This window comes from Balaenoptera musculus, chromosome 9 (assembly GCF_009873245.2).
Source record: "Balaenoptera musculus isolate JJ_BM4_2016_0621 chromosome 9, mBalMus1.pri.v3, whole genome shotgun sequence".
Taxonomy (NCBI): domain Eukaryota; kingdom Metazoa; phylum Chordata; class Mammalia; order Artiodactyla; family Balaenopteridae; genus Balaenoptera; species Balaenoptera musculus.
The window spans coordinates 79,808,284-79,832,804 of NC_045793.1; the positions used below are offsets into that span (position 1 = coordinate 79,808,284).

Sequence of the window (24,521 nt, forward strand, 5' to 3'; positions counted from 1 at the left end):
ACAGATAGATAGAGATAGAGATATATATGTCACATTATGTATGTCACTTCAAAAGATTATTGAGAAACAAATATGTTACTTGATGAACATATTTCTGCCAATCCTATGTAAGTATAAGAGTGTGTGGAAATCTTGGTCTTTTTTTGTTTTGCTTTATTTTTAGATTGAGTTATGTGAAATTTTATCTCTTTATATTGTTTACCAAAAGGGATCAAAAGGAATATTTTAAAAAAAAAAAACCCTTATTCTAATGACTAGAATGGGCAAGTAAAAGAAAATCTCACCATAAATCATAATTAAAATGATAGCTTTTAAATATTGGCACAACTACAATGATTTTTTTTTTCCTTTTAAGTAAATGTTTACAGTCTGGAAGACAATCAGATATCTCCCACATTGTTATTATTATAATTCTATTTGTGATTCCTAAATTCTTGACAGCACTGTGTCAAAATAAGCCAGTTTATAACCTCAATAACTTTATTTTTAAGGCTTAAATATTTCCTTAAGAAGTAAAATTGTCGTTGTGATACTATCTTAGGATTCCTATGCTATAACAATAATGATCCAAGGATAATTTCTGTTTTTAACAGGTTTTAGACTTTATGGGATTGAAGGTGAATGATGAAAAGTGAGATAACATTTTGGGGGAAAAAATCTGCTTTGTAAACAAACATTAGAAGATATATTTAAATTGGTTTTTGGAGTCCAACAAATTCTCAGTGCTTGAATATATTTGTATAACATTTACCCACTAATCAAAAACCCAGTTGTTGGAAGCTTGTCCTTTCAGTTTTATGGCTTCATTTACTAGGATGACACAATTCAATTTACAGTTGTATGACTTAAAATTAATAACTGAAAATGTACAACAAAACCATTAAAACATCTTTTAGAAATTTGTATCCCTTTGCAAAGAGAAAAAAGAATCTGCAATTACTATTTTAGTATCAAGTCTTTAAGACAAAACTAGAGTTGAAACTATTAAACTAAGCTAAACTGTTACATTAGAGTTGAAACTATTAAAAGCAAGTAATTTAAAACAATGGCTCAGAAGTCAGGACTGGTAGGGACTTCATTTCCCACTCAGTGCTCCTTAGGGCTCCCTGAGCATAGTGGCCCCATCCTCTTTGCTCTCTTCTTATAGTGTTTATATCTCCTATGGAAATGCACTTACCCTATCTGTTTACAGAACTGTCTTCCTGACTCACGTCTTAGCACCTCAGTGCCACACCTTGCCAGGTATACAGAAGCCCTTTCATAATTATGTGTCTAATGAACAAATGGTTAATGAACAGAAACTACTCTGTGCTAACCTTGGAACTTCCATTTAGGTTTCAAAAATGATAAAGAAGGTTGCTTCCACATTTTGTCAATCTTTAAATAACTCCCTCCGTTTTGAAGCTCCTATAAATACATTCAAAATTAATTTTAGAAACATCATTTGTCTCATAATTTACTTCAACTCAATCACCCAATACACTGGTTAGAGGTAAAAGAATAGAACCCAGTGATGTTCTTTTTCCTTTTTAAGTCACACTTCATGTGAAAGAGTCCTGTATTTCCTTTTCTTTCTTTTTTTGTATAGTACTAATACCAATAAAATATTCAGGTCTGAACAAATCTACAAATATTTATTCTAAATTTATTTCTGAAATGTGACTATATCTGACCATCGTATAAAACAGAAAAGAACAAGATCTGATATATTGAAAGGATTCAAAGAAATATTAATCTAGACTAGAGACCAAATAAAATGAACTAGTGATTAAACCAGTTGACACATCATGGACATGCTTTCTGTGTACCATTTATTTTCATTCCAATGATACAAAGTTATCCTTTGTAAAATCACTGTAATATTCAAGAATCAGCAAGTACAGAGTTGCAGTTTTGCAAGATGAAAGAATTCTTGAGATTGGTTGCACAAAATGAATATACTTAATAATACTGTAATGGCTAAGATGGTACATTTTATGTTATGGATATTTTATCACAATTAAAAATAATAAAAAAAAGAATCAGCAAGAAAAAAGTGAGAGGATACCTTGAGTTCATAAGTTCAAATATGAAGCAAAGTTTTCATAAATTCAGGATGTTATTTTTAAAGGGGCAAAAAAGAACACTCAATTCAGTATTTTTGCTACCAGTGATTAAAAACAAAAACAAACAATAAAAAACAATGTGAAGAAACTGTCAAATTTCCTGACAGCTACAGTGTTTTATTTTTGCTATTCATATATTCATTTATTTAGGACTTCATGATTCCAGGTCGATGACCGACTAATGTCAGTTGGCCTATGCATGGCCCATTTTGATTTATTTACTAACTTACATTACTTAGTTGTTCTTAATTATGTAGTAAACACTTGAAAATGCACCATCCAGAAAAAAAGCTAAAATCTGTTAAATAACCTGTTTATTACCGCCAGTATAATCTTCTTATCAGTCTTGGGTAACCATCTTTCTGAGTCCTGTATTCATCACTCTGTTGCTTTTCTTTTTACATATTTATTGTATCTACATATATACCTAAAAAGTGTCTTTTATCTTAGTTGTTTTAAACATTGTTCTACGGAGATCATGCTGTCTGTCATTTTGGGGAATATATTTTTTTCACCTAATAATGAATTGCTAAGGTCCATTCATATTGCTCTTCATTGCTGTAGCCCATTCATGTTTTATTGCTGGCTACTTTTCAAAATTATGTGAAAGTATAATTGCAGTGATTTAAACCATTCTGAATAAATAGCATCTTTGGGTCTTCATTGTGAACCACATCCATGTTAGCTGGTCACCTGAGCCTGCTGTTGGCGCTTAACGACCCTATCTATGTACACCCTTTGATTGTAATTTGTAGTTGTTAAAATGTGCTCTAAATGAACAACCTTACTTCATTTAAAAATCTCAGTAATTTAATCGTATTTGTCTGTTCAGAGACTGTAAGTGCTAGTCTATGTTCTTCTTTATTCAGAGACATAAAACCCTAAAATTTCACTATGAGGATAATATCATATAAACATTAGTGACTTCTAAATCATTTGTTCATTCCAGGTTTAACAAGTCTCTTTCAGTGTATTCCCTCAGGATATTTTCCTTTTTCCCCACCTATTAAAATATTTTCTGCTAACATTGGTGAGAAACATAATAAAGGTTTGTCAGGAACTCTTGGAACATATAAGCTACTCAGAGCTTGACTTTCTTGTTTCTTCTTGTCTATAGCTTAACAAAGAGCATTTCTTTCTGTAAGCTAATGGAGTAATGCAACTGTTTGGGGCCTTATTTTGAAAAACTTCCTGGAAGAATTTCTAAAGTTTGTTAAAAAACAAAACAAACTATTTGTGATAAGTTCAAGACTGATAAAGCATGATTAAAAGTGACCAATCAAGGAGCCTTCTGCCTTTGTCCTTATGCATTTGCCCAAATGATATTTATTATGTAGTGGTTGAGACCCCCCAGTTCAAGGGGCAGACTTTGGGTCATATTTTGGCTCTGTTGCAAACCAGCTTCATGGCCCTTGACTTGTTTAATGACTGTATGAAGAAATTTTCTGACCTGAAAATGGGGAGAGTAAGTACAGCTATCTCATAGGGTCATTGTGAGATTGAAATAAGATAATGCTTATTGTCTTACTTAACGTTTAACTAAATGACAGGTGCATCTCAGCTCTATCTGTGTTAAATATTGTCAACAAGTCCACACTGGTCTTTGACTTGAAGTGATAACTTATGCTTGTGACAAAGAGCTGTTTCTCACACCTCATTGCACGTGTTTATAATGCACTACCACTCCGAGAAAACACAGAAAAACAGGGTAAAAAGAATCTCTTACCTAAGCAAATGCTAACCTGAAATTCCGTTGACATCACAATAAGAAGTTATGGCCTACTCAACATGATTTATCTATTATTAAATACATTTTAAAAGAAATTAGAAGATTAACAAGTGGATGATTCTGCCCAGTGTTTTCTTATAATCTTTTTAGGGTGGCTTTGGAAAATATTTAAATCTCAAAATTCCTACATCCTATCTAACAGCATGCTTTTGTCTTGATAGCCACTCTTTAATTTCACACACTCACTTTCCTAATTATAATTATGTGGTGTTTTAGATATTCAGATTCTAACACACCTTGAAATGTTTTACAGATTTATTGGCCTGCTGCAAAGGAACGGGTGGAATTGTGTAAATTAGCTGGGAAAGATGCCAATGTAAGTATGAGACTTTAAAAAACATCTTTGTTAAACTGGTGCTGATATGATAGCAAATATTTATATTGGGTTTTATTGAATTAATGGCATTAGTATATTATTTTTAAGACTACACTAATATTCTGTGTAAAGATTAATATGGTATAAAATGTTTCTACCTTGCCAAAAGGATTGACATTATTCTCAGAAATTTAGAAAGACTACCCTTTCTAAAGTGTTAATTCTGACTGTATTTTCTTCACAAAAAAATCTCAGAAATACATTTAAAATATTTAAAAATAAACCATCAGAAAATACTGTATTTCTAGGGTTGTGTGTTTTTCATCTAATGCATGTATTTTGTGAATGTACACAAAATCATCCGTGGTTTTAGCATTACAAACACACACTTGACATTTTATTTAATTTGGGGTGAAATTAAACTTACAACATCTACAAGAATTCTTGCAAAATAGACATTATAGAGCTATTAAGAAGGATTGGTTGAAAATGAATAATACAACATTCTGGAATAAGAACTAGAAATAATTTACTCCAAAATTTATGTAAGTGTAACTACAGGAAATAACTTATAAAGGATAAGTAGTGGGGTCCTAGTATAAACTTCTAGTTTAAGCTCCCTTAAGGACCAGAGAAACCCCTTTGACAGGTGTAACTGCCCTCATCATCTTTGGGGTGTCTTGTCTGGATTGCTTTTGTACTGTCCAAACTGTCTTACATGCTTCCCCAAATTGTGTTGCCTTTTTTATCTCCAGCAATGCTGTGGCTCTAACTGCCTCTTCTCATCTGAATGTTCTGATTCAGGCCAGATGCTCTGTGTTCTGCCCTGACTTCTTGCCCTGTAATGATAGGGAGAATTGCTCTTCTTTGGCAAAAGAAATCACTTCCTGAATGTAACTCAAGATGAAAAAGTTCTAACTTTGGGCAAAAGCATGGACATCATGAGGCTTCCTTTGTAGTATCCTGGAATGTTTCCTCTAACCACTATAACCCAGGAGTATTAAACTGAGCAGTGCCCTCATATTTAATAACAGCAAATAGTATGTGTTATATGAAAGCATAATTAGATTTAACAATTCTCACTTTATTATTGTGATAAAGGTAAAGCAACACGACGTATGTTGCCTAATGAATTTAAGGGGAAGCTTAGAAGACTTTATTCACTCATTTGTTCATTCATTTATCCAACAAATATTGATTAAGAGCCTAAATATGTGCATTAATAGTGTATGAAAGCTCTCATGGATCTTTTTTTTTTTTTTTTTTAAATTATTTATTTATTTATTTATTTATTTATTTATTTATGGCTGTGTTGGGTCTTCGTTTCTGTGTGAGGGCTTTCTCTAGTTGCGGCAAGTGGGGGCCACTCTTCATTGCGATGCGTGGGCCTCTCACTATCGCGGCCTCTCTTGTTGCGGAGCACAGGCTCCAGACGCGCAGGCTCAGCAATTGTGGCTCACGGGCCTAGTCGCTCCGCGGCATGTGGGATCTTCCCAGACCATGGCTCGAACCCGTGTCCCCTGCATTGGCAGGCAGATTCTCAACCACTGCGCCACCAGGGAAGCCCCTCTCATGGATCTTTTAATCTAATGAGGGATACAGATATTACACAAATGATTACTTACATGTAGCCACTGTACAGTTGGCCACAGGTTCTACGTCTATAAATTCAACCAACCGTGCATCAAAAATATTCCAAAAAAAAAAATTCCAGAAAGTTCAAAAAGCAAACTTGAATTTATTGCTTACTGGCAACTATTTACATAGTGTTTACATTGTATTTACAATTGTTTACATAGCATTTACATTGTATTAAGTATTATAAGTAATCTAGAGATAAAGTATATATGGGAGGCTGTGTGTTTGCCATTTTATATAAGGGACTTGAGCATCCTCAGATTTTGATATATGTCAAGGTCCTGGAACCAATCCCCCGAGGATACTGAACGATGCCGGTCCTGCAAAACAAAATAATCAAAACAAAGTAAAAGAAAGAAACTTTTGCTTATGCCTCATTCTGTATTCAGTTAGTGTTAAATGTGACTTTTGGGGCACATTTATGTTAGCAGAAATATATCAGAGAGTGTGTGCTTCAAATGCAACAGGAAAAAGTTTTTACATTTATTTTGCTAGAAATGAAAGAGTATAAACTAATGTAGAATATATTCTTCCTTTCATGTCCCTAATCTCTCCACCCTGTTCAATGTCAGATGCCCTGTGAGCAGGTGCCCCAGTCTGCAAAAGCAACAGTACTTTTTTGAACTCATGGGAAAGAAAGATGCTTTGGTTGTGATTTTTCAAAATTACTTTGTTGCATAACAGAAGCATGTCATAAACAGTGTGAACACTTTTGTGTTTCATCGGTATTGAGTGTATGACAAGGAGACAAGTAGGAAAAGGGTGTTTTAAATTTACTCCAATAGAGTAGTGTCAGTTTTCCCATGGAATAGGTGAGGGATAAGCACTCAAGGTCAATCAGTGAAGTTTTCATTGTGAAAGTGTTCTCATTGCAGTATGTTCACTAATTCCAGTTATAGAGCAACTCAGTTGCCCCTCTTATCAAGCTAAAACAAAGGGTGATAAACTTTCTTGAAGGTGGTATCCTAGAGAGTACATAAGACCCAGTATATGGAACCTATTCTTCCAATTCAATTGTATTTGAGAGCTTGTAGTCACCTCTAACTTTAAGTACACTTTAAAGTACACTGTGTACTTTAAGTACACTGTTAACCTAGGATTAGAGATTTAGGAAGTTTCTCTCTTTTTACTGAAGTCTGTAAAGTTTGCTGTTGAATTATGTAGGTATAATGCAAGTCTTTGTTTCCTTCTTTTCAATTTGCCCCTTTAAAATAATACTGTATTTTAGAGTTACTAAGAATAGCTAACATTTTTATAGCACTTACCATGTTCCAGGAACTGCTTTCAAAGCTTTATACCTATAATCTCGTTTAATCCTTACAACAATACGGTATGTTAGATTTTATTTTTATTCCTCATTTGCCAGATGAGAAGACTGAGACCAGAACGATTAAATGACTTGCCCAATATTACATACCTAGTAAATACTGAAGCCAGGAATTGAATCCAGAAGGCTTGCCCCACGATCTATACTCTTATAATACACTATAATCTACACATCAAGGTCTGAGTTCTATGTGTAAGGTCTGCAAACTGTATCCCTCAAATCATTTCTCTCTTCACGATAACCATAATGCAGATCCTCATTTTACAGCATTACATAGATTTTGGCCAACAGAAAACTGAGGCAAGTGTGTGGTTTTATTAACATCTTTTATTGCCTTTGGCATTACCCTCTCTCCTCCCTTCTCTCCAGTAATTTTTACCTACTTCCCAAGAGTGTGTTTAGAATTAACAAGTGTTTGGAAAGAGTGTCCCTTTACACAAAGGTACTATATAACTGAAAAATAGTGAATTATTTACCATAATGAAAGTAAGCTAATTGGCGTGGGGAGGGAGTAGAAGGAGAGGAAACAAAAGAAAGCTATTCCACTTTCTTGAGCACAGTCCCCAGTTTAATCCAAGGAAGGGAAGAGGTGACAGGAAGCTATTTGGTTGCATTTTGTGTCTGCTTCGAATATTATTCAAAAGAAAGTCACTAAAGAAATGTCTGGTCCTGCTATAAAAGAGTGCGGTAAACTGCTCAGTCCAGGCAAAAGAATGCATGGGGTGTGGGCAGGCTTAACTGTAGGGGCGCACAACCTTGTCAATGGAGACATTACATAGGGTTAAAGGGTCTTCCATCTCTAAAGTTTTCTGATTAAATTCTTTTTTTTTTTTTTTAAGAACATCTAAAGTAAAACAAAGTGTTCATTGTAGAAAGTTTGCAAATTATATAGAATTCATCTGTAAATAGTTCTTCCCCCATGAACATTACCCAGAGATAGCTGGTGACATTTTGATGTTTATTCTTCTATCTTATCTATTTACTATTTTTCAGAATGAAATCATTGTATACATAGTCCCTTAAAACATTTTTTTTTTCACTTCGCAGACTGCCATGAGCATTTTCCCATGTCATTAAATTCCTTTTTTATAACACTACTTTTAATAGCTGCACTGCATTCCTTTATATATTATTTCATCAATCCCCTATTGTTAGAGTTTTGGTAGATATCCAGTTTTTACTATTGTGAATGATGCTGCACATGAAAAGCCTTATATATAAATATTGTGAACATCTTAGGTTATTGAGTACAATTACTGGTCAAAGGATATAAAATCTTTTATATACATTGTAAAATGGCCCTCCAGAAAGTTTATGCTTCTTATGCTTTATCCAGCAGCGCATGCTCTTAAGAGGCTATATTTCCCCATACCCTTGCTAATGTTGGATACAACATATAATTAATGTTTAATACTAATACATTAATGAATGAAATAAATAAATTTAATTTTTGCCAACAAAAAGAAAATTATTTTTGTTGTTTTAGCTTGACATTCTTTCATTACTATAAATGCTAAATATTTTATATAGTTGTAAAATTAGGATTTATATTCGTATATTATTACTTTCTGATCCACTCACGTAAAAAATATTCTTTCCTAGTTATCCTACTTGATATATAGATTTTTATAGGCATATCTCTCAATTTTTTTCCTTTAAAATGTTTTTCTTTGCCCTTCTACCACAACTGGTTTTGCTCTGTAGAAATCCTCCCCTGTTAGATGTTTCATTTTTAAGAGAGGAATGGGATATTTGGATTTTCTATACTTATTTTGAAGCATTGACAACTTATTAAAATATTTTCAACATTGTAAGACCTAAACAGATATCTTTGCAGACTGAACTCTATCAGAAGTCTGCTACACAAACGTAAGATGTAGCACAATGATAGGCATGTGGCGAATGATCACAAAATATTTGAGGATCACAATATTCTGCAAAATATGCTAAACACAAAAACAGACCACATTGTTAATCATAAGTGTCTTTTCATATATAACCTAAATAAATTAAAATTAGTGAGTATAAGTCAGTTATAAGTCAGAAATACATATAAAGCTGTATTGGATTTAACTGGACTGTATGTAAGGTTAGAGAATTACAAGTAGTTCTGTTTTGCTAATATTTTTCTAGGTATTAGGGGGAAACAAAAATTCTAAGTGTTAATATATAAACTAATATTTACTTGTCTTTTCTCTAAGTATTAATTGTTTCATATTTGTTTTATTTATTTAATTGTATATCTATTTATATATATGTAAGGATGTGTACGAGAGGTAAAAATTGAAACAAATAATCTTACTTGAGAGAATTAGAAAGTTGATACTTGTTTTTAGTTCTGTCTCTCTCTCTTTCTTCCAGTGGAGAGTTGGGGAGGTGGGAAGGAGAGTAGCTAGGAAGCATGGGGAAGGAAGGAGAAATTCAGTTCTTTTCCCAGGTTGAGTACGTTACTGGCTGAATTGAATTGTTTGGTGTCATGCCCCAACCCTTGCCATTGTGGGCAATAGCTGATAAATTAGCCAGCTTTCAGGGAAAGTTAAAACAGCTGCTTCTCGAATTTATCTTTCTTTATGCCTCACAGATTTACACCACCATTAATAGCCATGCCGGTCACTAAGTGAATTAAATCAAGTTAATTATTGCTCGTGCTGTTGAAGCAAATCTTGGAACCTTTATAAATTAAAAGAGAAATCATTGTAAAGGCTTTTGCTTTGCTTCCAGTGTTTGGCTGAAATGTCCACCCCAGGCAAAATTTAAAATGAGACCTTCTCTTTTAGAATCTCTGTCCCCGGTTTCGTCCCCTCACTGCCCTGTCATTGCCTCCAGGCTTCCCAGAGAACTGCCCTCCATCAACTTCACCACAGAAAACTTTGAGCAGAACTGACTTTTTTTGTAAACTGTGTCAGATAACTCGGGATACATGGTGCTATTCCATGGCAGCCCAATCTGAGAGAAGAGAGGAATTTCAGAAATAAATCCTTGGTGACATCTCACCAAAGTAAAAACTAGCATAATAGGTTACTTTCCAGGGCTGGCTGCATTTTAATAAAGTAACTCCCAGGGATGTTAAAGGATGGGAAATGTTTTAGGTGTGATTCAGAGCTTTTTCTTTATCATCACTCAAATTATATCTCCTATGTGTGTAAAACTTCACTCTGGGCCTTATTTGCCTTTTTAAACAGTGCTGTGTCTCTCACAGTCCCTAGTCTTTCTGACTTTATAATTTATAATCTGGAAAGGCAGTTGTTTTATTTCTTTATACAAATACTGATTTCAGAATCTTGTAAAATTACTGTGTTACTCGGCTTGGGCTACCATAACAAAATACCATAAACTAGGCTGCTTAAACAACAGATATTTATTTCTCACAGTTCTGGAGGCTGGGAAATCCAAGGTCAAAGTGCAGGCCGACTTGGTTTCTGGTGAAAATTCTCTTCTTGGCTTGCAGGTGGCTATCTTCCTGTGATATCTGCACAGGGCAGAGAGAGTGAGAGCAAGTGCCCTGGTCTCTTCTTAAAAAGGCACTAATCCTATCATGAGGATCTCACTCTCCAAACCTCTTCTAAAGCTAATTACTTCCTAATACCATCACCCTGGGAGGTTTAGGGTTTCAACCTGTGAATTTTGGGAGGACACAGATATTCACTCCATAACAATTACTCTCTAAATTCTATGATTCTTTGGTAACACTGAGCTTTTGAAAAAATGGTGAAATCACTGGCAGTGAGTGAATCCCACCTTACTCCAGGCATATGACTCTACTCTTGCCCTCCCTGTGTACTGTTCCATGTGTAGATTTCACCCTGCATAAATCTCTTCATGGGGAAAAGACCAATAAATAAAAGTCCCTTCAGTGAGCATGAGCGAGCAAAATGAAAGCTAGAGAATATTAAAATCTCTTACCCTAGCAGTGAAGCCATCATTACAATTTATCTGCTGATTGCATATATTTTTCCTCTTTTTTTGCCTTGGCTTATCTCATATTACTGTGTCATTTGTTCAAAACTATTAGTAGGGCATATTTACTCTCTGAATTAGGTTTTCATTTGCGATTGTCTAGCATGATGTAAAAGAACATGAAGCTAGTTCTCTATGGTGCCTTTGTGTCAATAGAAAATAAATTCTCTTCATCAAACACCTTGATGGGAGGGTGGAAAACACATATGATTTTGTTAAGCAAGATTATCTGACAGAAAATTGTCTTAATGAATATAAAATTTTCCTTAGGAGGCTACGTATAATAATTATATGAGAACATATACTAAACATATGAAAATATTCAAGGTAACAAAGATGTCTGCAGTGTGATTTGCATTTCCTAAGATATGACTTTTATTTTTTCACAGCATACAACCTGTGTAACCATATGCAGTGGCCCTTCTGCTGTTAGAAAGTGCCGACTCTTCCTACCTGATAAAGAAACATCCTTCCCTTGCGTGGTTAACTGAGGGATTGGAACTGTCCTTTCATATAGTCTTAAGCAACTGCTTTGTTTATAAGGAAGCAGAGAGCAGAAAACTCAATAAGTTAGTTCTTTATAACATTTTTCTGTAGTAGAATGTGCAGATTTGATTCACTGGGATCTACAAATTCTTGAGACATAAGATTGCCAGGCTAGCTGGACAGAGGAAGAACTAGGTACTAGGAACTCTGTACCACAGATATGGAGACATAGCTATTCATTCTAAAATCAGAACAGCCACTGGGATATTGATTATTTTGTATAGATCAAAATCAGGGTAAGTGATAAACAATTGTTAAATGTTATATTCTTTAATTTAATCCACATAACAATCATAATCCTATCAGCTAAGTTGTTGTCTGCCTTTTAAAAATTTTACTTAATTTAAAAAATCATCCTACCAGTTAGGTCATTATCTTTTTTATTTTTATTTTTTAATATTCTCCTCCTAACAACCCTAACAACAACAGTGACCTGACAGGTGAAGGACCCGTGGCCACTCAGGCAGAGAGAAAATGGACTTTTTCTCTGAATCTCAGTCATTTCATAGATTTCCAACCTCCTTAGTAAACACTTGCCCACCTCCTGGGTAGAGTTGATCTAGAATAAAAGTAGACTACTGCCCAGTGTTTTCTCAGGAGTCTTTGGGTCCAGGAATCATGAAGCCATGGTTAACAAATTGTTGCCAATAATTATGTAAAGATAAGGGATGACTTACAGGAGATGAATTGAAAATAATATATAATAACAAGAAAGACTACTCTGAAAAACTGAGTCACTATTTACAAGTAATTGGGGGATAGAAAATAATTGTTATAAAGATATACATTGGAAAGAAACATTTTTAGGCCTAAGCATTTGCAAAAGAGGCAGAAATATGTCTCTTAAAATTTTGACTTGGTGTAAAAAAATATTTATGAAAAAACAGAAGAGATTCTTGAAATAAGCAGGAATTAAGCTAAGTCTTAAAGGCTCTGTAACATTGAAAATAAATGGAAATAAAGTAGTAGGCCATTCTGGAAAATAAGAACGGGATAATATATAGGAAGACACATCTGTGTTGAGTGTTTTGTTTAGCGTAGCTGAGACAGTTGAAGTTGCACACAGTAGGTTCTATATGGGATAGACAATGTGGGAACATCAGAGCATGATGGGTTTGGTTCTGTAGGAAATCCTTGAAAGAAAGTATGGAGACCTCATTCACATTATGTTCATTCTGTAGACCCCATTGTGTCCCACTATAGAGATGTGCATTCTAGCACTGTGATTAGTTCAAAACCTTAAAGCTTCAAAAAGCTTCAGTCACTCATTAAAGCCATAGTTTCTAATTTTTTTTTAAATTTATTTATTTATTATTTATTTATTATTTTTATTTTTGGCTGTGTTGGGTCTTCGTTTCTGTGTGAGGGCTTTCTCCAGTTGCGGCGAGTGGGGGCCACTCTTCATCGCGGTGCGCGGGCCTCTCACTATCGCGGCCTCTCTTGTTTCGGAGTACAGGCTCCAGACGCTCAGGCTCAGTAGTTGTGGCTCACGGGCCCAGTTGCTCCGCGGCATGTGGGATCTTCCCAGACCAGGGCTCGAACCCGTGTCCCCTGCATTGGCAGGCAGATTCTCAACCACTGCGCCACCAGGGAAGCCCCTCTAATTTGTTTTGCCTCCTTTGCTAAGTTAGGTGTTAAACATTTCTCATAAGTCTTTTTTATTTTACTTCTTATTTTTGATAATCTACTTGGGAAACAGGTGGTATGAAAATCTTTCAAATACCTGAATTGTATGCTAATGCTTTTATTTTTTTATGCCCAATAGACAGAATGTGCAAATTTCATCCGGGTACTTCAACCCTATAACAAAACTCATGTTTACGTGTGTGGAACGGGAGCATTTCATCCAATATGTGGATATATTGATCTTGGAATCTACAAGGAGGTAATATAATGAAATAGCACAAAAACAATTTATTATAATAACTTGTTACTTAATGCCTATGACATAAAATAGTTAGATTTGAATATAAAGATTGAATTGTATTCTGTATGAACCGAATAAGAACTTATATTCCCAACCACTTTATGGATTGCCATTTTGATTGCACACTTTATCCACCTAATAAAAATTTCTTCTATTAAAAGCTTTTTAGTGATATGATTAAATTAAATGGTATCCAATGTTGAAAGTGCTTGTTTTCTAGGCTCTATGTACAGCTTTATTTTCTCTTGAGTTTCCTTTATAACTAAATCTATTTAGTATGTTGCTGTTGGTAAAAATTCATTTCCCATAAGACCTTGCAACGGAATGATATCTTATAAATAATTTAATTTTTCCCATCCAACAAATTTGACCTGTTACTTATGTTTACAATAGTGGACACTAAATACAGATAATTTTGATGATTTTCTTAAAATTGTATGGATAGTTGTTATCACACTGGACTTATTATTTCTGCCAGACCAAAGTGACATAGTGGAAATGTGAAATGTATTAATTAGGAGTAATGTATTCCAGCAATCAATGAGCATTTCAATAAATGAGAAACATGCAGATTACAATAATTTAATCAACAACTAACACGTTAGAGTGCTTTCTTTGTGTCATGGACTGTGCCAGGCACTTTACATGGATTGTTTTTGGAATTTCACAGCACTGTTAATGAAGTTGGTACCTTAATAACTTCCAGTTTGCAAGTTAGTAAAAACTGAGTCTCAGCAGAATGAAATAACATGCCTAAGTCACCCAACTAATAAATGGTCTAGCAAGGAATTGAACCAAAGTAGTTATCTCTAGAGCAAGCATGCCCAACTGAGCTTCAGAATATGTACTCTAAATCATTCCTTTGTGTGGGCTGATGGGTTACACTGTCATCCTTATGTTTATGTATATACTTCTTGTGAATAACCACACATATTTGCAGGGTAATTGGCTGCGTGTTTGAAAGTAAAGTCTGGGCTCATGGTACAGGTTTCTTTACACTGATTTAACTGATTCAAGCAGAGCTCAAACCCACAACTGTTTGCTGGATAAATTTTTCTCTCTAACCAACTTGTCTAACCAGCCCAGACTCAATGGTTTGAAAGTAAAGCAACCCTGATAGTTAAATCTCTGAACCACTAGGAGACTTGGCAACTTGAATCCATCATACTTTGTTGCTGGTGTAATGTTCTCTTGCCTAGCTTTGATGAAGGGTAATATATAACAGTGGCTTATAGCATAGGCTGCAATTACATGAGATAGCCCCACATCTTGGATGTGTTTTGAGGCCTGGGGCTAAAGGCCAAACTCACAACCTGCTGAGGGATGCAAATAGTGTTCATTAACTCCTAAAAGTCACAAGTGCTGAAAGGGAATTTAGAAGGAGCTAATTACTTAGCTTGAGACTGTCAAAAAGCCCCGGGGCCGTCAAATTTACAAGTTCTGTGAATAAGAGAATTATGAGTGAACAGGGATATTGAGCCTTGTGAGTTTTCCACTAGTCAGGAGTACAGGTAATTGTATGGCAGCCCTGCTTGAAGATCGTTCTCTTCTAAAATGAATTATTAGTCCCAGGATTCACTGTCCATTCAGAGGGAAGGCACTTCCGTCTTCAAATAGATAAGATTGCTTCTCAGGTGGCTGGGAAGAGGGAAGAGCAACAGATAACAGGGATGGAGGAGAGCAGTGTGCGAAGCCCTCTTCCTGGTGACCACTGTTGTGCGCCTGGGGCAACGGGAAGAAAGAGGAAACAGCTAAAATGAATCCCAGATTTCTATCTTTGGCAGTGAGTTGGAGAGGGGTGTTATTTATTGAGATGAGAAGAGTAACAGATTTGTGGGGAAAATGGTGAGTTAGTTTTGTACATTCTGCATTTGAGAAATGTTCCGTAGGTCATACCAAGTGGGCAGTTGGATCCGGATTTCAGGATAGAAGTCAGGGCTGTTGACAACAACTAAGAGCTAAACATGGGGAGCCAGAGTTTGAATTATGGCCCGGATCATTTACCATGGCTCCACGGTCTTCTGCATAAACTTTCTAAGCTTCTGTTTATTCAGCAAAATGATGATAATAATAATAGTAACTCAGAGTTATTTTAAGAATAAAATGAGAAAATGATTGTGCATAGGCTTTGGTATAGCCCTTGCTCTATTCCGGTCACTTAATTTGCAGCCGTATTAGGCAACAAGAACACAGAAAGGCAGAGGCAAGTATTTCAAAAGTATGCATATAAACTTTATTTCAAAATAATGTCTGCAGTCTCTATCTATCTATCTATCTATCTATTTATCTATCTACCTGTGTATCTACTCTGCAATACTGGGGGTGCCTGATAGTTGTTTAATAATTAGATTGGAAGTATGTTCTTTCCTCTGGAATCTCCCTTCTGCTGCAAATCTCATATTTAAATGTTAGTAGTATTAATAATATTAATATAATAACATAATTTTTCCTAATGTGATAGTTAAACATTTCCTATTCTTATCTTCTTATGTCTTTACTTCAACAGTATTTCTCTGTGTGCAGTTTAGACAGGTACTTTTTTGCATGATTAATTAGGCTTAAGGAATTTAATGGGAAAAATCTTATAAAATTGAAGTTGTCTCAAAAGTTAAAGTGTCATGTCATTCAGTTTATCTCAGGAAGTCCATTTAATCAGCCATTATTTTTTTACATCATTTTCCTGTTGGTATCCTTGACTCTGGCTCAAGGAAACTTGATTTCCTGCTGTCTCCTTTCTCCAGGAGATTATAAGGGAGACCTTGTCCTTAGCCTCCGCAAATACCAATTCTATGGGCTTATCTTGAGAATTTAATGAAATGCTGCGTTTTGACAACAGAAGTCTGTACAATTATAAGGGTTTATCTAGGACTTTGCATCAACTATGACATTCTCCCAGATGTTTTCTTGGTTTTTCTTTTTTAGCTTTTCACTATAATCTTCTGGCACACCAGGATTCAGTTTACTTTTTCCCTTTACAACGTCCCATTATAGGCTTTAGAGTCAACAGTTCTGTTTGACCTGTGGAGAATAATGTGCCCTTAATATTTAAACATTCTTAAGAGCCGTGATCTGTAGGTGTTTTTTCCTGACATATCTCTAGCCCCATCCACAGTTGGGAAACATGCCCTAAATGTGTTCTCACTGGACTTTTTTCATGCCTAGGCGCCACTATCACAACTTGTCATTAGCTGAACTGTTCTAACTAAACATACTTGGGCTTGATCATGTTACATGGTCATGGTGAGTCTATAAATTAATTTCAACACATTTTTAAATCCATGAGTTTGAAATCCTGAGACTAGATTAGTTAAGAACTAATGAACTTTGGAGACAGCCCTGAGTTCAAGCTACTGCTTTGCCTCTTATTCACTATGTGATGCTGAACAAGATACTTACCCCCTTTTATTCTCAATATTCCTCTTGTAAAGCTGGAATTAAAATAGCTACATCTTTAGGTTAGTGGTGAAGATTCAATGAGACAATGTACATGAAGTTCCTGGCCCATGGTTAGTATGTATTAACTGTTAAGTACCATTACTGTTAGTATTAAAGTGCATGTACTTAAAACTATAAAATGGCAAATGTTAATCATGCTATTTAAATTGGTATTACTATTTTTTAATAAGGCGGTAATTACTGTTGATCCTGTTAATTAGAAAAAGATCTGAAATGACACATCATACAATAATAATAATCCAAATAATCCAATTTCCTCTATCCCTTTTGCTTCTTTACTTGCTTTCTAGATAAGTGGTTACTGAATGATCCCTTTTAATTACATGTGTGCTCTGATATAACTTTGTAGATATGCCATCTAGAGAGAATATCTGAAATGCTGAATTTCTCTAACTAGTGAATTTGCAGCCTGAGTCATCAGTCTTTTGGTGGATGGTAGTGTTATTGTTATGAAACACTCAAGCTCATGGGGCCATATTCATTATACATTCATATTTTTCTTGGAAAGTTCAACTTAAGATGTTTTTTTTCCCTGAATGTTAAAAGTCTGCCAATGCCATTCTGTCTGTGGCCACTATTATAAAAATAGATGTTTCAGCCAAAATAACTATGTGGCTTTAATGTGCATAGTGTTTTCGTAATAGTGAAAATACTACAACAGGATTTTTTTTGCCCACATGTATCAACAGCTCTGAAAATGAACTGCCTGCCTTACAGCGCTTTTAAGTCACTAAAATTACAAAATATCACGAAGCTTAAGTAATTTGGTATAGTTGTAGATGCTTAGGTAGGTAGACCATAATAGTTATGAAAGTATAATTATTATAGTAAATTTATTCCTTAGAGGAGGAACTTGGCTTATTAGGCTCAGCAAATTAGTTATTAGGCTTACGAAATAGGAGTGCTTGATGGTGATTTCGATTATGATAGTGGTCCAGGCTAAATGAATCGATAAGGATATTGCTACTTCCGGCTGAAAAATTCATTCATTATTATCATCACTACTTTGGGCAAATGGAGACCAAAACATGGGAATTGAGTCTTGCCAGAAATAATATTTGTGGAAGAGTTAAGAAGCACAGCATGATGTGCATGCTATATGCTCAGTTTTTGTTGAATTAATGAGTTAGAATTTCGTTCTTATCTCCTACGTTCTTGCTGATTCGGATATTTAAAAAAAAAATCTCACTTGTGTTAATATTTCTCATAACAGGAAGTTATGTTCAAACTAGACGCACATCATTTGGAGTCTGGCAGACTGAAATGTCCTTTTGAGCCTCAGCAGCCTTTTGCTTCAGTAATGACAGGTAAGATCAGTGATGGATAGTTCTAGCTTTTAGGTGTTTTTCTAAAAAGGTGTGTGTAGATTCAACCACATTTTCTTAATGAGTTAAAGGTTATTTTGGATTAATCGTCCACTGGCTGTTTGGTTGTAGTTTTTCAGTGTCATGTCTCTCTATACTTAGCTCCTTATCCATAAAGTGAGGCTCCAGTAATCCTTAACGTCAGCACAGTTACATTTTAAATGAACTTCAGGTTGAATTCTTTTTAATACAAATGACACACACGCAATTGTGCTATAATTCTACATGTAGCTGTCCCAGATTTTCTTATATTTAGCTATGCCCCATTTGGTTCACTGTGGCAGTTAAATTTAGCAATTCCTTGAACATAATATGTTACAAAATATGTTGAAGATTTGAGTGGGGGGATTAATAGTAAGACGTAAGTGGATAAATTAATAAAACAAATCAAACTATAGAATACGGATAAAAGAATGGTATAATACCTCTCACCCCAGTTTCACCATAACCTGATTATATTAATGGCAATGTGAAATTTTTGCTAGCACATTCAGTTTTCTCTTGCTTTGTATACATCTAAAATTCTCTTACGGGAGGACCGTCCTGTTTAAAGAAGGCAGTACTGTGTGGTCTGAAGTCTTTTCTGAGGAATGTCGGCACGACCTCTGAATTTCAGCCATTATAAGGACTCCTTTTGTCTTGGTTTCGTTCATGACTTCAGTCTCTTTTTATTTAACTTGTCCATCAGATGTTTGAATAGACTATCAGAGTGACGCACCATGACATTTTAATTTTCACTTAGTGAGAACTAGTGCTCTTCCTTTGAAGTGAAAGTGTGTGTGTTTTTTGAAAATTATGTGACTAATGTTCAGTCATTATCCTCAGAAAATGAGATTGATGATTTGTGATTCTGATCTGTCAAGTGGGGTTGACACAACCTTAATAAAAAACAATAGATTGTAGGTGTTGGTGACCCCTCGTAGGAACCCCTGAGTAATTTAAATACAAAGAAGACAGTTTTAAAGCCTGGATATACAGATCCAACTTTTATGTTGAAATACACCATTTTTTCTGGCAAAATGTTTGAATATTTGTAATTTTATGTTTCAAATTGATGGTGTGTTTCCTTTACTCTTACCAAACTTTTTTCATAATGTCTTTATTGATGTTGTTATTGTTATTCTTCTACTTTTTAAAACTTGCCCCACAATGAAATACTGCCTTCCACCATATGTATTTAAGAGATGGAATCAGTACCATGTCTACATTTACTTTACATAACTGGATTTCTCTCTTTTATATGTATGTGTGTGTTTTTCCCCCTTTTGGAAGTCGACTATTGTCATGAGTATTTAGGTTGGTTGTCTCAAATAGTTCAGGAAAAGTCTTATTTCAGTGGATGTAATTGGAGGATTTTGAAAGTATCTGAATCATTTATGCAAAGGCAGAATTTTCAAGATATGTTTCTGAGGAAAATTGAATTATAGTGATAAAACAGTGTCTGTAGTTGTTCTTCTATTTAGGCATTTAAAAAATCTAAATGCTCTGTAGAGATTAGCTATTTTTAAAATTTTAGTCTATTAAGTGTAACCCCAAGTAGTTGAATATAAAGATTTCTTGAAACAGAGGCTTAGCTCTCAAAGGGGTAATGCATGCAACTGTAGGGACCGTATTCTTCCTGCCTCACCCCGCTCTCCCACTACATGCTAACCAGCATTAGGGAACATGGACCACCATTCCCCTCTTTTCCAACCCCCATCCTCTTCTCCCCCCTCCTCCCACTCCTCTCCCTTCTATCCTTTCTTCCTCTCCTCTCCCTCATCTTCCACTCCTCTCCTTTCCCTTCTTCCTCATTTCTTTCCACCCTCCTTCCCCTTCTCCACCTCTTTCTACCTCTCTCACCCCTTTCTCCTCTTTTCTTCTCTTCTCTCTCTCTCCTTCTGTCTCTGGTAAACATGGATATTCACTTTACATAAATAACAGGACAGAGAAGTTTGGTATGCAGTAATGGCAACATCTTTCCTTTTTCAGAAATGCCTGTTTATCAGAACTATTAGAGACATGATTAGCTACAAGGAATGCAACATGTTATAATTACAAAGTATGACTTCAGTGCTGAAAGCTCCCTTTCAGCAGAGGTTAGGCAAAGAAAAGTTGTGGTCACTGAGGTTGTGTCGGTTAAGTAAATACTAATTACACAATTCATTCCTCATTATGGCATTTACTTTCTAAATATTTTTTGTGTTATTACAAAGAGAGACTCCTAATTATGATATGTCCTTGAATTATTTGTGGGGAGAAGGGAAAGAAGAGGAGCTTAGTCATAACAGAAGCTAAATGCATGTGCAATTATTAATTCGGAAGACATTGGCCTTTTTATATTCAAGTAGTTAGCCTCGGCTTACCAAAGTTCACTGAGTTATCTTTTCTTCAACTAAGCAGATTTTTCAAAATCTGAAGGGGAAATTTATGAAGCAATATATTCTGAAGTTAAGCAATAAACATCATTGGTTTCATGCTGTGAAATTAGTCTATTGTCAGTAGTGTCTGCTGGTAAACTCTTAGAAGTCCTGTGTATTCGTTTCTCCCTTGCAGATGAGTACCTCTACTCTGGAACAGCTTCTGATTTCCTTGGCAAGGATACTGCATTCACACGGTCCCTTGGGCCTACTCACGACCACCATTACATCAGAACTGATATTTCGGAGCACCACTGGCTCAATGGTTAGTGATTTTCACACTTTTGATCGTTTTGCCTTTGCTTTTGGGTAGATAAGAAACTCATGATTATTCATTCAGATGTGTTTTGGAAGTGATTTAGCTCAACATATAAAATACATTTGAAATAGTTCCTCAGTGTGTTAGACAAATCTCCAGAACCTACTGTGTATATAATAATAATAGTTGGCATTTATTGTGTGTGTGTGCTATTGTCCTTGACATTGTTCCATGCTCTACTTGATTTTTTAAAATATTCACAATGATGTAATATGAGAGATGTGTTATTATGTGCTTTTTAAAGATGAATAAACTGAGGTAGAGAGAAGTGGAGTAATTTGGTCAAGGTCTTACAACTTGTCAGTTGCAGAGCTGGGATTCAAGCTGGCAATCTTTCTCCTGCAATCTGTTTTTTAATGACTAAGTCAAATACTGTCTGTGAGCATAATAGAAAGGGGTTATTGTAATGCTAACTTCTTTTATTTAAAAAATAATTTCTATTTTGGTTAAAACATGTGCCTCCAAAATTTTAAGCATATTGATATTGACATGAGTTTGTCTGATTACTTTTGTGTTTAGCGGTCATAGAGTATTCCGAGTTTTCAACAACAATAAAAAAGACTTCCTAAATGAATTTATTTAATGGAAGGAATAGTGAAAGGCTTTTGTTTTTCTTTTGCCCCACTGCCTTACAACAGGTCAGGTTTTATCATGATTTTCTAAAGTTTTCTGATTAACATAGGACTTTATTTCACCGCATGGCACACAGCATTTCTCATTCCCACCATAAATACTGGGTTTTAGTGGAGGAGGCCTGGGTAGAGATTTCCTAGGGGCTATCTCTGTATCTCTCAGTATCATTCAAGCAGTGACAACATAAACAAAAGGGAAAAACACTTTTAAAACATTTCTTTAGTCAAAACCTCCAGATCCATTTGTTTACACAACAATGCGATCTCTATTGACCAAAAGAGAACCCTATTAACAGAGTAAACAAATTTAGAATATCCCCAACTAAGTGATTACTGTTCATTTCTTAACACTTGTGCAAGGCAGGCCGATCTTGTGAATATTGTGAAGGTTTCACGGGAGTTACTTGGTTTGACAGTGACTCCATAGATTTTACCAGTAGAAAAGCTTAGTTATCTGTTTAGGTAACAAGATATTATGGCTTTATTTTATTTATTTATTTTTTAAAGAGTTTGCTGTTTTGAATAATGTTCACTCTTTTTTATTAATTGATTTATTTTTTATTTATTTATTTTGGCTGCATTGGGTCTTCGTTGCTGCGCGCGGGCGTCCTCTCGTTGCGGTGAGCGGGGGCTACTCTTCGTCGTGGTGCACGGGCTTCTCACTGTGGTGGCTTCTTTTGTTGCGAAGCATGGGCTCTAGGTGCACGAACTGCAGTAGTTGTGGCTCACGGGCTCTAGAGTGCAGGCTCAGTAGTTGTGGCGCACGGGCTTAGCTGCTCTGCGGCATGTGGGATCTTCCTGGACCAGCGCTCGAACCTGTGTCCCCTGCGTTGGCAGGCAGATTTTTAGCCACTGTGCCACCAGGGAAGTCCCGATATTATGGCTTTGAAATGAAGTATAGATTGCATTTCCCAGTCTTGGGATGGCAAATATCATCATGTTGCCACTCATTTAAGAGATTAGTCTTATTTTTTCCTTACCTGTGACATGTCCAGAAGAAGTCAACAGTATTGCTAAAACAGTAAATGTGGGAAATATTTATTCACTATTATTTGCCTAACATGCTGTTCTTAGTGCTGTGTGAAGAGAATTACAAAGTAAGAAACCTTTGCGTTGGTTTAGCATTCTCTTAATAAACAACTTTTAAGGGCCTGTGGCATACTGAATGCTCTTCTGTCCACTGGGCCTGCTGAGATTATAGGGGAGGGTCGCTGACCTCATGGATGATAAATGCCTGGAGCATAGGAGGAGAGTGGGTGATGGAGCCAGAAAGCTGTAAATATTTTCCTGAAACTACTGTGAAGTTATCTATTATTTAATTCTTTACTTTTATTTTATTGAAGTATAATTGATTTACAGTGTTGTGTTAATTTCTGCTGTATAGCAAAGTGACTCAGTTGTTTTATATATATATATATATTCTTTTTCCTATTCTTTTCCATTACACTTTATCACAGGATATCGAATGTAGTTCCCTGTGCTATATAGTAGGACCTTGTCATTTATCCATCCTATATATACTGGTTTGCATCTGCTGATCCCAAACTCCCAGTCCTTTTCTCCCCCATCCCTCCTCCATCTTGGCAACCAGGAATCTGTTCTCTATGTCTTGGAGTCTGTTTCTGTTTCATGGATATGTTCATTTGTGTCATATTTTAGATTCCACATATAAGTGATATCATATGGTATTTGTCTTTCTCCTTCTGACTTACTTCGCTTAGTATGATAATCTCTAGGTCCATCCACCTTGCTGCAAATGACATTATTTCATTCTTTTTTATGGCTAATATTCCATTGTATATATTTACCACATCTTCTTTAGCCATTCATCTGTTAATGTATTTAATTCTTTTTTGTGTGTCTTTTTTTTGTAAGGGATCATTGACATATAACATTATATTAGTTTCAGGTGTACAACATGATTTGATACTTGTATATATTGCAAAATGATCACCACAATAAGTCCAGTTAACTTCCATCACCACATATAGTCATATAATTTTTTTCTTGTGATGAGAACTTTTAAGATCTACTCTTTTAGCAACTTTCAAATATTCAATACACTGTTATTAATTATAGTCACCATGATGTACATTACATCCCCAGGACTTATTTCTTTTGTAACTTGAAATTTGTACCTTTTGGAGCCCCTTCACCAATTCCCTAATTTTAACCAGAAAATCAGATCTTTGTTGTTTATAGAGGTAACTGATAATAGCAGGAAGGGAAAACTAAAGGAGGAGGAGGACAGAGAGAGAAGGGGCCATTGCACCAAAAACAGGAAAATGAGGGTGGGACAGGAACAAAGGTAGTGGCAGTGGAGGTGGACATGAGAATATACAGCAACAAATAATTGAAATAGAAGATATCTGTTTGGGAATAGAAGAATCCAAGGACATGAGGAAAAATTCAAGAGAAGATTTTGGGTACTGGGAAAACTTTGCAATGAAAGACGTCAGTAGAAAGGAAGAAACTGAAGGAGGGAGGCAGGATACACAGTAGAAGTCTCAGTGGATTGAATGCAGGCAAATGATTAAGAACTAGGAGACCTACTATTTATGGTTGTAGGACATTTAAGGCAGATTGCTTAGTGGTTAATAACCAGAGGGACCATATTACCTGGTCTGCCTTGGACATTTCCAGTTTACCTTTGCTGTTCTTTAATTCTCTGAAGTGTCCCAATTTAGACAAAAATTACAGCTCTTTTTTGTGGAACTTAATTACCTAAGTTTAAATCCTGACTCTC

At 35.4% G+C, this 24,521-nt stretch overlaps 1 protein-coding gene across 2 annotated transcripts in view; it reads left to right on the top strand.

The window, feature by feature from the left end:
- SEMA3D (semaphorin 3D) overlaps positions 1-24,521 on the top strand; it is a 209,139-nt gene that overhangs the window by 116,224 nt on the left and 68,394 nt on the right. For both annotated transcript variants that reach the window (XM_036864311.1, XM_036864310.1), the window contains 4 exons: positions 4,148-4,210; positions 13,444-13,563; positions 18,275-18,368; positions 20,961-21,089. In XM_036864311.1, the coding sequence (XP_036720206.1) occupies positions 4,148-4,210; positions 13,444-13,563; positions 18,275-18,368; positions 20,961-21,089 (406 nt within the window). The remainder of the gene's footprint in view (positions 1-4,147; positions 4,211-13,443; positions 13,564-18,274; positions 18,369-20,960; positions 21,090-24,521) is intronic.